The sequence below is a fragment of the Zonotrichia albicollis genome, chromosome 2 (genome assembly GCF_047830755.1).
Source record: "Zonotrichia albicollis isolate bZonAlb1 chromosome 2, bZonAlb1.hap1, whole genome shotgun sequence".
Taxonomy (NCBI): Eukaryota; Metazoa; Chordata; class Aves; order Passeriformes; family Passerellidae; genus Zonotrichia; species Zonotrichia albicollis.
In genome coordinates, this window is record NC_133820.1 from 68,088,185 (window position 1) to 68,101,248 (window position 13,064).

The window sequence follows — 13,064 nt, forward strand, 5'->3', positions numbered from 1 at the left end:
GTTTCTCCCAACTATCTGGATGAGTAATTGCATCCAGTTAGGCCAGAGTGATCAACCAATCTAAAATATTGGCTGGGACACTAATCCATTGTCTCAGTGCAATGCCACGATGCTGGAGCTACCCATGAGCCATACGCTTTTATTTTCCAGGCTAATCTGCTTTTCAGGCCTTAATAATGAAGTATAGCATTTTCTTCTATGTTAAATGTTCAGAATGGTATTTTTGGGGTGGATCTGCCTGTTGGTAGTCAATCAGCTGTTTTATCACAGAGCCCCAATGTTCCTTTTTGCCCAGGAGGATCTGGGCTGAGTGATCCAAAGAATTTAAAGTCATAGTGTCTTGTCTTCCTTATTTCTTTTTTTTTCTCCCATGTTTTTGACCCTGCCATTAACAGCTTGAAAACTGCAACTATGCAGTGGAACTGGGAAAGAATCAAGCCAAATTCTCCCTTGTCGGCATTGCTGGGCAAGATCTGAATGAAGGAAACCGTACGCTCACACTGGCCTTAATCTGGCAGCTGATGAGAAGGTAGGTCAGAGCATCTTGGTGTGCTCACTTTGCATTGCAGTAGTTTCCTGATGCTCTCACTGGCTACAGCCTTCTCACTCCTCTGTTTGCACTTCAGTGCCAGGGCACAGTGACCTTCTGCTCACTCCTTCTTAAGGATGTGATCAGAGCACACATCTTGTGGGCAAGGCCATACAGTTAGCTCATGCACAAGATTAACATTGTCACTATCTGCATAGCAACAAGAAATGTTTATTGCATAGAAGAGAGGAAAAGAAGTTAAAAGGTCTCTGTATCAGGGAACAGGGACAGTGTCCCAGAAACAAGGAATTGATGCAGCAGTTTTGCAAGCTGCTTCCTGAATGGGTATAACTCAGTACCTCTCCCCATTTTAATGTAATTCTCTGTGTATGCATGTTGCTGTGTTTAAGAGTGCCATAACTGAAAGTAAAGAGCCCCTGTAGTTAGGAACTGAATACAAACCGAATTCAGACTATAGAGAAAGGTAGAGTTTTATCAGTAAGGTAGTTGAAATAGGGATGAGGTGATTACTTACCATCAGTTTGGGATATCTTTCCAAGGTGTATGCTGATATATAAGCAAAATACTCCAGGTGTGTTTTTCATGCAGAAGGTCAGTCTTAGGTGAGCAGAAGGATTTCCTTCTATCTCTAAAATCAGTGATTATTTTTAAGCACTATGTGGATGAGTAATTTACAATGAGATACATTGAGAGGAATTCCAGGAATTTTAAGTAACCAAAACTTTTAACATTCCCCAAACAGTGATTAACGAATTGGAGATGAATTAAACTTGTTAGATTAATAATTGTGTTATAAATCATATGCACTGTGAGTGTGTGTGAGGCAGAAGAATATCAGATCATTGGGATGATCCCAGACAAGCTGTGTACATACAGGAGAGTTCTGAGGTAACAGCAGACTTTGAGCAAATATCCTGGCTTCCCTCTTAAGGTACACCCTGAATATCCTTGAAGACATTGGTGGTGGAGAGAAGGTCAATGATGAAATCATTGTCAGCTGGGTCAATGAAACACTCACTGCAGCTGGGAAGAATTCAATCATCTCCAGTTTCAAGGTACAGGATTTTTTTTCAGAAATCTCTGCTCAGGAATCTTATTCAGAGTGCACGTGTGTATGGTATGTAGATGTGTGTATGCCTATACACACACACTCTACATTATGATATAACTCACTGCATAGCTTGATTATTTTTTCATTCCCTTTTAAAAGCTTGTTCAAATACATAGGTTTTATTCAAGGGACTTTATTGTGAAAAAGTAATAGAAATATGATATGAACACTACAGGAAACACCTTGAATTCCAGTTTGGCTTGGGAAATCAAAGGATGGAGACAGGAATGATGACTGGAATTAAGAAACAACTGCTGTGTAGTTGGTTATGAATCAACAGCAATTACAAATGGCAGTATTAAAATGAACAACAGCAATAAATTTATAACCTGGTAGTACCATCCAAGGGTACCTTGCCCTATTTTGCAAGGTACCACACAAACACAGAGATGAACAATTTTCTAGAAATTCCAATTCCACTAACCGCACAGTATCTATGACACTTCCCAAGCTAGGGAACACTCCATGGATATAAATCAGCAGTTTGTACCAGGCAGGAACAGATCCATCAAACTTCATGTAATGAGTTCAGGAATCACACAGCTGGTCCCTCTCACCCCTCCCAACAGTAGATGTCTATCAGCATCATCTCCCCACAGGAAGCAAATGCACTAGCCCTGCACCCCATCTTTTGCTTTAATGACATTGTATTCTATGACAAGGTGACCTGCTTCTTGAGTGAGGGAAGGGCTGTGGATGTTGTCTATCTGGATTTTAGTGAAGCCTTTGACAGTGTTTTCCACAACATTCTCTGGGAGAAACTGGCTGCACATAGCTTGGACAGAGAGTGCTGGTGAACAGAGTTACATCCAGCTGGCAGTCTGTCACCTGTGGTGCCCCAGGGCTCAGTTTTGGGGGTGTTTAACATCCTTATGGATGGTCTGGACAAGCAGATCAAGTGCATTCTCAGTCAGTTTGCAGAGGACACCAAGCTGGGTGGGAATGTTGATCTGCTGAAAGGCAGGAAGGCTTTGCAGAGGGATCTGGACAGGCTGGATTGATGGATCAGGGCCAGTTGTATGAGGTTCAATGAGGCCAAGTGTTGGGTCCTGCACTTGTATCACAACAGCCCCAGGCAGTACTATAGGCATGGGGAAGAGTGGCTGGAAATATGCCCAGCAAGAAAGGACCAGAGAGTGCTGGTCAACAGTGGCTGAACACGAGCCAGAGTGTGCCCAGGGGGCCAAGAAGGCCAATGGCATCCTGGCCTGGATCAGCCATAGTGTGTCCAGCAGGACAGGGCAGGGATTGTGCCCCCTGTTCTCAGCCACACCTTGAATCCTGTGTCCAGTTCTGGGCCCCTCACTACAAGCTGAGTTGTAGCTTGTGCACCTCACTGAGGTGCTGGAGCATGTCTGAAAGGCAGCAAAGCTGAGAAAGGATTTATGTTCCAGAGCCTATGAGGAGCAGATGAGAGGGCTGGGGGTGTTCAGCCTCAAGGAAAGGAGGCTCAGGAGAGGCCTTATCACTCTCTACAACTGCCTGAAAGGAGGGTGTAACCAGGTGGGGCTCAGTCTCTTCTCCCAGGTAACAAGTGACAGGACAAGAGGAAATGATCTTGAGTTTGCAAACGGCCAGGGAAGGTTTAGATTGGATATTAGGGGAAGTTTCTTCCCTCAAAGGGTTGTCAAGCCCTGGAACAGGCTGTTTAGCGAAGTCACCATTACTGGAAGATTTAAAAAATGTGTAGATGTGGTGCTTAGGGACATGAGTGTCATTAGTGGTGGACTGGGAAGTGCTAGATTAAGGGTAGACTTGATCCTAAAAATCTTTTCAAGCCTAAATGATTCTGTTATGTTTCATCCCTTGGGTAAAACAAAAAATCCTAGAAAGAGTCCTTAGTCTGCCTTAGATTAAAAAATATTCTAAGCAGCCCTTTGCGAAGATCTAGATGGTATTTGACTGAATTGTCCATTGCTCTTGAGTCTAGACTCTGGCTTTGTGGGAGTTCTGTCATCCCGTTCTTGTATTTAATTTTATTTTTTGTCTATGCAGGATAGCAAAATCAGCACCAGCATGCCAGTCCTGGATCTCATTGATGCCATTCAACCAGGGTCAATCAAGTATGACCTCTTGAAAACAGAGGACCTGAATGATGAGGAGAAACTAAATAATGCTAAGTATGTTTCTGCCAAGTGGCACTTAGCATGAGTTACCTGCTTACATTGTCCTAACTTTGTCTTTAAAAATGACTCTGCTATCCTTTTCACCTGGCACAACCTCATGTGAGAAATACAACCTGAGTTAGAAGCATGAAGGCAGGGAGTTAGGTAGTAAAAAGAGTATCAATGGAAATACAGTGTGTAATGTTGTAGTTCCTGCTTCATAAATCCCTAGAAATGATTGAAATCACTTGGTTTCACAAGCTCCTATTTTCTCATATTAAATTTAAAATTCTTTCAGATATCAGGGAACAATACCAACCAATAGTGAAGAGGGATTAGTGACAGCTCTTTAGTCACCTACAGGTAGAAAAACGGCATCTTTAAGAGAGAAGGGGCAGGACAAGATTCATGCCTGAAAAACTGGTTCTCTAGATGTGGGTATTGATGTTTTTTCCCTGAATGCAAATGATTTCCTAGCAGAGAGTCAATTCTGGGGGCATGTCCCTCTCCTTTGAGAGTTACACAGATCACCTGCTGGTCTGATAATCAGTTTAATTTCTCTTCTATGCAGTAACTACAAAGGAGAAAAGGATGACTGTAAAGCAATCAGAGCTGCCATTATTTTTGTAAAGACTTTTCCCATTGTTCTTTTCCTTCTATTTCCTACCATATGTTCTCCTTCTTTTGCAATCCTATATGTGCTTTTCTCTGTACTTTATTTCTTCATTCCTCTGCTGTTCTTTCCCTCATTTCTCACCCCTGTTCCCCCACGTTCCCAAAGTTTCTCTGCATTTTGGGGGAAATTTCACAAATGTATGTGCTCTGAAGTGGAAAGAACCTGGGATTTTCTAGCTTTTTTAAAAACATAGAGAGAAGAGACAGACTCGCTGGAGAACAGCCAGTGTCTCTGAGCAGGTAGATGGGAATGTCAACCTGCACTTTCTGGGTATGACTGAAATAAGTCCCCAGATGTTGATTTCCAACAACACTGATTTCCACTGACATCAGCCTTCTGCTTCTATCCTTGCAAGTTTGTTTATGTGCAAAGCCTGAGTCTCAAAGATTGAGGGGGGAGCAAGGTCACAATGGGTGGTTTTGTGGATAATCTTTTAGGTGATGGAAAATTAAATATCTGTACCAGGACCTGCAGATCCCATCCTGCAGGTAATCAGTGCTCTAACCATCAGGGAATGCACTCTGCCTTTTATTAGAAATGTAGTTCTTTATGAACTTGTCTAAAACATTTCTATAGAAAAGTTTAACTTTGGTAAATCACTGAAACCCACTGTGGTATTGATCATGTAAAACACTTAACAGGGGAAAAATTATTGCTTCTGCACTAATTTCTGTCTTTATTTTTTTTCCTTTTTTTTTCTCCCACCTCTGCAATGCAGATATGCAATCTCTATGGCAAGAAAAATCGGAGCAAGAGTCTATGCCCTTCCAGAAGACCTGGTCGAAGTAAAACCCAAAATGGTCATGACAGTGTTTGCTTGCCTTATGGGAAAAGGAATGAAGAAAGCTTAAAGGACAAAAGACTTGCACTGATGCCTGTTGTTTGTGCTGTGAATTCCCTCAAACTGGATGCTGTTCTCTGTATCAAATAAATATGCAGGGTGCTCATGCTCTTAAGGCACGAGTGTTATACATGGTTCCAGGCAGAACCATGCAGAAGTTGTGTATTCACTTGTATCCACGAAATACTTTCTGCTTGATTTCTTTGCCTTATTTTTCCACTTTGCTAGCTATAACCATTTCATATTCCTAAACAAGTTTTTGACACTGAGGCCTAAGCATATCCTTTCATTAATGGATACCAGGGTTTTCTGTGGAGGTCACCCAGTGACAGACAGCTTTTAGGACTGTGAAATGTTATACTCTGCTTCTGCCCTAAAATATTGTCATGCTTTTTGTAGCATTTCTGCCATATTTACCTTCAGTTTGCACCTGGAATAACAAAACAAGTTTCCTCAAGCCAATGCAAGTAGTAGTGACTATTTCTGCAGAGGTAGGATCCTCTGAGGAAATTCTTGTGGAAAGAAATAAGTGTTTGGTGTCTGTGACATGTTGCTGGTCTGTAAACTGAGCAGTACATTTCCCTGCAAGTTATGCCTCTGCCATCCATGGCATTACTCACAGATTACATTACTGCTCACCAAAAAAAACACACTGCAGCCTGGTCCGCCAAGAACATCCAAACTCTGGAACCTTGGCAACAAATATTCTCCAAAGGATAATTCATTTTTATGTCATAATACACTTTAAAAGGCTTGCAAAGCATGATAGTAATGAAAGCCATGTTAAAGAAACTAAGGGAATGTATTCAGTAGCAATACAATGAGAAGTGAACAAAGGGATGCAGAATGACATATTTATATAGACAATAAAAATTCAAGTGTTAACTTCACAGACTTGCACTCAAGGGGCTGTGGCTCTGATTCAGGAGAGCATTTATACCTGTGCTAGCATAAGAAACACGTACTAAAATGCTCCCCTGAATCTGGGCTGGGGTCCTCAACAGAGCTAAATCAGCTTTGCTTTGCAGCTAACAAGGCACTGTCAATTTGCCTCAGTTGAGGTCCTAGCCCTGTCTATGGATAGTCAGTGGGATATATTTGCACTGAATCTCTTCCTTGGCATGAGACATTTACTGGCCTTTATGTGGATTTTACTGTGGTGAAATGCAGAAGAAGGGAATTTTGCCTTAATGCACTCCTGTTGACACAGTTCTCTCCCTCTACCCCTACCTTTCCTCCAGCCCTTCAGAGCTGCCTTAACAAAGAACCAGTAGTCTATGACATGAGAAGTGTCTCCAAATAAAATGTTCTATAAAGCCAAATGTGTAGTCCTTGCTTTTAGTAGTGGATGTGCTAGTTGGTGTGTGTCATGGAGCTGAAATGGGGACAGAGGTAAAAATAATCTGTGGGCTCACTGAGAATGTGTCTTCTGCATTGTTACTGAAACCACAGATTGCAGAGAATGGAAAGAATTCTTTCCTAGGCTATTTGTGAAAATTCCTCTCTGAGACACTGCCAAAGATGGAACATTGTTCTGGCTGGACATACAGTATGATTTCCCCATTTGGTGCACTGCCCATCATCCTCTTCCTTTGGCCAGGTACCCATAAATTTTGCTTCTTTAAGCATTCTGCAATGCAAATATGCTGCCTTGTTTCTGCAAGAATGGCCAGATCCTGATCCTGATCCGATCTGACTGCCCTGTTCCTCTTAAGAATTTAATACAGGATGAGAAAAGTACAGCATCCTAAACCCCATTCTGTCTGGTCCCAGTATTTCCCAGTGCTTCCACAGGAGAACATCCAAAGTGCTATACTATGGAGATGCCACCCCAGCTTCTTGCCCAGGCAGGGGGAGTTATGAGACCATGGCCCCTGCACTGCTCCTCCTCCTCTTTCCAGGTGTGGCACCCGCCGTTGCCAGAGAAGAGGGGTGGCACTGAAAAGGCAGCTCCACCCCCTTTGTGATTGACTTGGGAGTCCTTCAGAGGTCATCCAGAGAGAGGAAACTCGGACTGCAGAGCTTCTCTCAGGTGGGATGGCCATATTTTGTGTGTCTCATGCACGTGTGTGTGTTTGCAAAATTAAGAGGCCATTTTTTGTTGGATAAATGGTGTAGATCTGAAAGGACTGGGTAATCCTGCCTGAAGAGAGCCCTGCTTCAGGTTCTTTGTTTCAGGGAGATGGTGTCACCCCAGACTCAGGGGCAGTCATGAGGGATGAAGTAGATGACAGATTGGACATGGCAGCAGTACCAGGGTGAGAAAGATGGCTTTTCCCTTGACCCCAAATGAATGGAGGTGTTTGCCATCCCCAGAGAGCAGAAGGGATTTTCAGGCATTTTCCATTCACCATCTCTTAGCAGCTCAGCTTTTTGCACAGGGGTAGGATTTTTAGAGGAGCCTGCTGAGATGGGCAGAGAGGAGGTTTCCATACATCATGCACTCCCACTAGGCAGGGCATGGGACTTCAGGGGCTCTGGGGACTGAAAGCTGCCTCTGCCTCAGGCTCTGGCGAGGGGCCAGGTGATGTACGATGTTATTTGTGCCATGTTTTGTGGAAGGGGCTGTTTTTCCTCCTCCTCAGCCCCCCAGCTCCCTGGCGCGCATCGCTCCCCGTCGGCAGCGCTCTGCCCGCGGGCTTTGGGGAGCAGCATCGCCGAGCGCCATCCCGCACTCTGCAGCACGGACAGATAACCACGAGATGGCACTCCCTGCACCCAGAGCTCCCACACCGCCTGCAGCACTGCCATCCTCTGAGGAACGGAGGGAAAAACCTGGATCCTGAGCCCTCGGCACAAAGCCAGCACTCGCCGTGCGCGAAAGGGAGTAAGTGCTGCTGGCAGGGATGCCACGGTAAATCCCTCCCAGATCTTCAGCCCTGCCTCTGGAATCTCACTTGAAAGACAAATCTGTCGTGGCCCTGAAGGTGTGGGGATAGCTGCATTCTGGTACAGGAGTAGAAATATTTTCACTTTTCAGTGCATTTCTGTTTAAGCGAACTTATTTGATGGACGTGAGGTTTTGCTTTCATGAACTGGTAATAGCAGCCTGTAATAAAGGTCTCTCTCAGCAGGTGCTGAAAGGGTTAAGCCTGTGACAAACATCACTAAAAATACCAACCAGGATCTGGAATTTTTTGTCGTTGCTTTCCTCAAACTTTTTCCATCCCTCTTAGAGAAAGCAGCTGTCTTTGGGATTCACTCCCAAATCAAGCTGGCTTTGTAAGCACTTCCATTATTGATTTTCATTGCACAATTAATCATAATTTTCAATGCTTCAAAAAGGCTTAGACGCTCCCACGAATAAAAAGAAAGCATCAGCATTTAGACTAAATAGGAGAAAAACCATGAGGGCAATCAATCCACATGCCTCAGGGTACAGTCTGATCACAGATGGACTTAGAAGGAAATGTCTCCCCACAGAGTAGTAAAGCATAATTAGGTGTATGATGAGGATTTTACACCTTCTTGTAAATCATCTACCCTAGCTAGAAATCATCTGTTCTAGCCTTAGAAAGGGGAGAGCAAGCAGTTTGGCTGGCTGCTGTGCTCTTGTAGAGATAAGATTGTCTCTATTTCCTCCAGAACTGGGACTGAACCAAAACCCCAACCTGACGTCACTCATCCTTCTAAGTGCAGCTTAATTCTGTCATGAGCCTAATCACAAACTTTAGGTCTGGTGTCCACTGCTGACTAAATGAGCAGCAGCTTTGATCTGGCTTCTGCTTGGAAAATAGGACCTTTGGAAATTACGTCTCTGTCAGCTGACTGCAAACAGCACAGGAGCAGCACTGGTCCTGCAGCAAGTACCAGTGACTGCTGCTTTCAGCTTGATGGAGAAATGGATCCTGGTGCCTCCAATGCTGCAAACCCATATGCTGAGCTCCTCAGAGTCAGCTCTCTGTCCTCTCCCACTTCTGGCAGCCTCCTCCACCGTATGAAGAACAGACTTGCCAAGAATTTGGGAGCATTTTCCTTCAGGCTGCTCAGCCACTCAAGCCCAGTGCTTTTCAGGCAAGCAGACAAGGCAAGCAGCAGAGAGCAGCACCACTGAATGCCTAACTCTCATTGCCTGCTGTGTGGTGAGCCAGTTTGCAGCTAAAGTTTGCCCACAAACCTAAGAATCTGTTCATTAAGCAGGGCATGAATCAGAAGAGCACTGTGTACTGGTAAGGTGGCATCTGTGGACTTTGTACAGCTTAATGTGAGAAAACTGTGAATTAGGGCCAAGCTCACGTTATAATGCTCTACTTTATTTTTTATAATTGTCAATCAGTGCTTGGTGGTGGTTCTCTTCTGCCACCAGGAAAAATGTGTTATTCCCCTGGCAATTCCTTTGCTGCTCTGAAAGTAACACACAGCTCTTAGTACTCAGCAAGTAAAATTACTATATTTATAAAGGACTGTTTTTCATTGCATCTTATTTACTTTTTGTGCCCTGAAAACTTTTCAAAGTGCTTTATGGGAAACTTAATTTGTTCCCAGAATGCAAACTACTATTACTATTCCAGATCCATGATAAATTGTCCAAAGCTTGGCCAGAATTCACACAGGCCATCTGCTCACTGGTGTTACTACAATGTGCCTGAAATTTGTGAAAAGAGCAGAAAGCTACATAACCAATCCCACCTAGACACATTGAACTTTGGGCATTTGTTAAGGATCTAAAGAAGTACAGAAATGAATATCTGTAAATGCACAAAGCACAGAGAGGAGCCCCACATGTCCACTCTGGAATTCTCCTAGCAGGTGCTTCACATGTGTGGTGATTCTTTGATTCATGCAGGCAGAGAAGCAATGTGAAAATGAAAAGCAAAACACCCTGCATGTCGGAGGGGTGGTGAACAAGGCTTAGGAGCACCAGCCCTGCCATGCCTTCTCCTCAAGGCCTGTGTTTGCTTGGGTGTCAGTGAAACCATCCTGTGGTTAGGTAATGTGCCTGTGAAAGGCTCAATCAGCCACAGCAGGGAAAACAGAGATCCTGAGGAGGGATGCAGGCCCTGCCCACCAGTCCTACATCCACTGCTTGCTGCTTGCTGCACAGTCAAATCACAATTGGCGTTAGGGAAACGTGGCCTCAGTGCCCCTAATGCTTCTCAGACCTTCCTGGGCTGATGCTGTCCATGCAGTGATCAGATCTTGCATACCAGTCAAATGCCTCTAGAAAATTTCAGAATTTTTAGAAACTTCCCAAATTTGCAGTTGGAGACAAATTCTAGAGTAGCGATGGCTGCCTCTGCAGTGTGGATCTGCTTGCACAGACTGATGGTGGTGGGGACCACACCAGCTGAGAGGGGTGAATGAAAGAGGGCAGGACCTTTGCTCTGTGGGCTTTCTCTTCAGCAGCGTCCTCAAACAGGCCCTGGCACCTTTCAAACAGGTCCCAGCATTCTCCAAAAGCCCAAAGGAAGGCTCCACTCTTCTAATCTCTGAGAGACACCATGCAAGAAATGTGAGCAAGGGCAAGGAGTGCAAAGAAGAAAGCAAATTGTGCTGATCCATCCAGAGATGGGCAGAACACAGCCCTGCTCCAGGGCTAATTGCATTCTGGATATGTGCACACATAACCTTTGTACACAGAGGGGGAGACAGGTGTGCATCCTTGGCCAAAGTGTGCTCTCTGTATATGGTACTTGGACACCTTCCTCAAGTGCTCAGAAGTTCTGCTTGGAGTGCTCCTGGGACTCTCTTTGATATCCTTTGTTTACCAAAATAAAACTTGCCTTGCAAGTGCTCCCTGCTAAGACACTGGCAAATAAGTCAAGGTGTACAAGCAAAAAAACATGAGTCACTTGGACAACTGTTGTTTGTGTGGTGGTTTATAACAGACCTTCAGGAAGCAGAGCTCATGGAGAAAGTGTTTAAACAGTACAGACATCTCCCCACTTACCCCAAACCTTGCATATACTATAGCAGCTTTCTCTCTGCTAACCCAGGAGGGCTGACTAGCAAACAGAGTAAAAGAAAAGATTTAATAAATAAAATAGGTTGGCACAACAGAGTCCTCAAACAAGTATTTCCAGCCTTTGCTCATACCTATCAACCATGATTGAAACATACTGCTGAGGTGTGTTTTCCCCCAGGTTAATCCATCATTTTCTAGCACAAGCAGCATCTGATTTTTTTATATTTGAGAATGATGTGAGGGAGAAATGCCAGAACAACAGAAATTTAGACATAGTCCAGATTTTCCTCTCCTGGTGGTTTCATGGGCTGCAAAATTGTTTCCTGAATGAAATAACAGAGGTTGGTGACATTGGCCATGTATGCAAATGATCACAGTGTCCTACAAAGATTAATTGGTTCATGAATAAAGATGAGGAGCTGAGGTGTGCAGGGAGAAATCATTTATCAATTATATGCCTTGGAAAACTGAAAGATGACGCAGCCTTAATGGCTGAATGGGTTTGAAAGGGGGACTTGTAAATTGAGTTCTAATTCTGTTCTGCCACATTCATAATAAAGAGCTGTTACACTAATTGCATCCTTGTGTGGCTCATGAGCAACAGCCCTCAGCTGCATCACACACTGAGCAACAGAGATCAGAGTTTAGTTAGATTTTAGTCATCTTCTGCCTCATGTGGGAAGGATGCTCACTGGTTACCTTTGGCCCCATCAGTAGTGATAATGCACCAAAAAAGGGGCAAGGGCCCATCAGCAATTTTCATGAGATTATTTTGCATTTGCAGCTGAATTTAAAGAACCAGTAAGGACAGCACAGACTCCCCTGGCTTTTATGTTCTGCTTCAGTCACACACATGCATCAGCACGATTACCCATCCCTGGAGGGACTCCCTGATTAACTGGAAACAAGAGGATTCCGGAGGATCAAAACCATACCCGACTATGCTAATCCCAAACAAGGAAAAAGATCTGAGGGATGTGGTTGCTGATAACAGCTGACCTCTGCTCCTCCTGCCCCTTGGGCGTGCTTGTTAACAGGTGTACTGTTATAAACAGACAGCACCAGCCCAGCATGGGCTTCAGCACACACTGAAATACAGACTCAGATCTGAGGATCTTGATGAGACTTGTTATTTAAAATCTTGCTGCTGGATACTGTGCAAGCCCCAGGATCAAAGAGGACAGTCACACTTAGGTCACAGTTGAGTATAAGAGAAATCTCATGACACTTGGGTTGCTGAAAACTATAGGAAAAGCAAAGTGACCCCCGACGAAGGGAAGAAATGATGCATCTGACTCCATTGATATCAGAAGGCTAATTCATTACTTTATTATACTATATTATTCTATACTTTATTACACCATATTACACTGAATCTGCATAAGCACTCAACTCCATTCAACTGCACAGAATCTTGCGACTGTCAGCCAACAGTCCCGACACACACACGTAGATTCAATTGGTCAGTGAATCAAAATACCCACACCAGAATACAATTACCAATTCCCTTCAGGTAAACAGAGTACAATTACCAATTCCCTTCAGGTAAACAATCTTCCACAATGCATTCCACCTGTGCACAACAAGAGGCACAGCAATTGAGATAAGAATTGTTTTTTTATTTCTCTGAGGTTCCTTGCTGCTATTCTTAGAAAATATCCTTGGGAAGTTGTGCCTTGCTTTTCTCTGTGAAGAGAAATGCCGCCACAGAAAACCAAGGGTGACACTTAGGAGAGTCGCTGGACATTACTCAGTGGCACTGCTGCAACTGCTTGAGACCATCTTGCTGCAGCAGTTCAAGAAGTTTGACTTGTTTTATCTGACAGCTTTTCAAGGTCTGCTCTCTTTCACCAAAAAGAGCAGCCTGCAGGAGCCC

General features: G+C 44.0%; 1 protein-coding gene across 7 annotated transcripts in view; it reads left to right on the plus strand.

The window, feature by feature from the left end:
* Positions 1-5,965, plus strand: part of LCP1 (lymphocyte cytosolic protein 1) — a 50,057-nt gene extending 44,092 nt beyond the window's left edge. For all 7 annotated transcript variants that reach the window (XM_026790723.2, XM_074535436.1, XM_074535437.1 and 4 more), the window contains 4 exons: positions 396-529; positions 1,482-1,605; positions 3,657-3,781; positions 5,161-5,965. In XM_026790723.2, the coding sequence (XP_026646524.2) occupies positions 396-529; positions 1,482-1,605; positions 3,657-3,781; positions 5,161-5,293 (516 nt within the window). In that variant the 3' untranslated portion in view covers positions 5,294-5,965. The remainder of the gene's footprint in view (positions 1-395; positions 530-1,481; positions 1,606-3,656; positions 3,782-5,160) is intronic.
* The last annotated feature ends 7,099 nt before the right edge of the window (positions 5,966-13,064 follow it).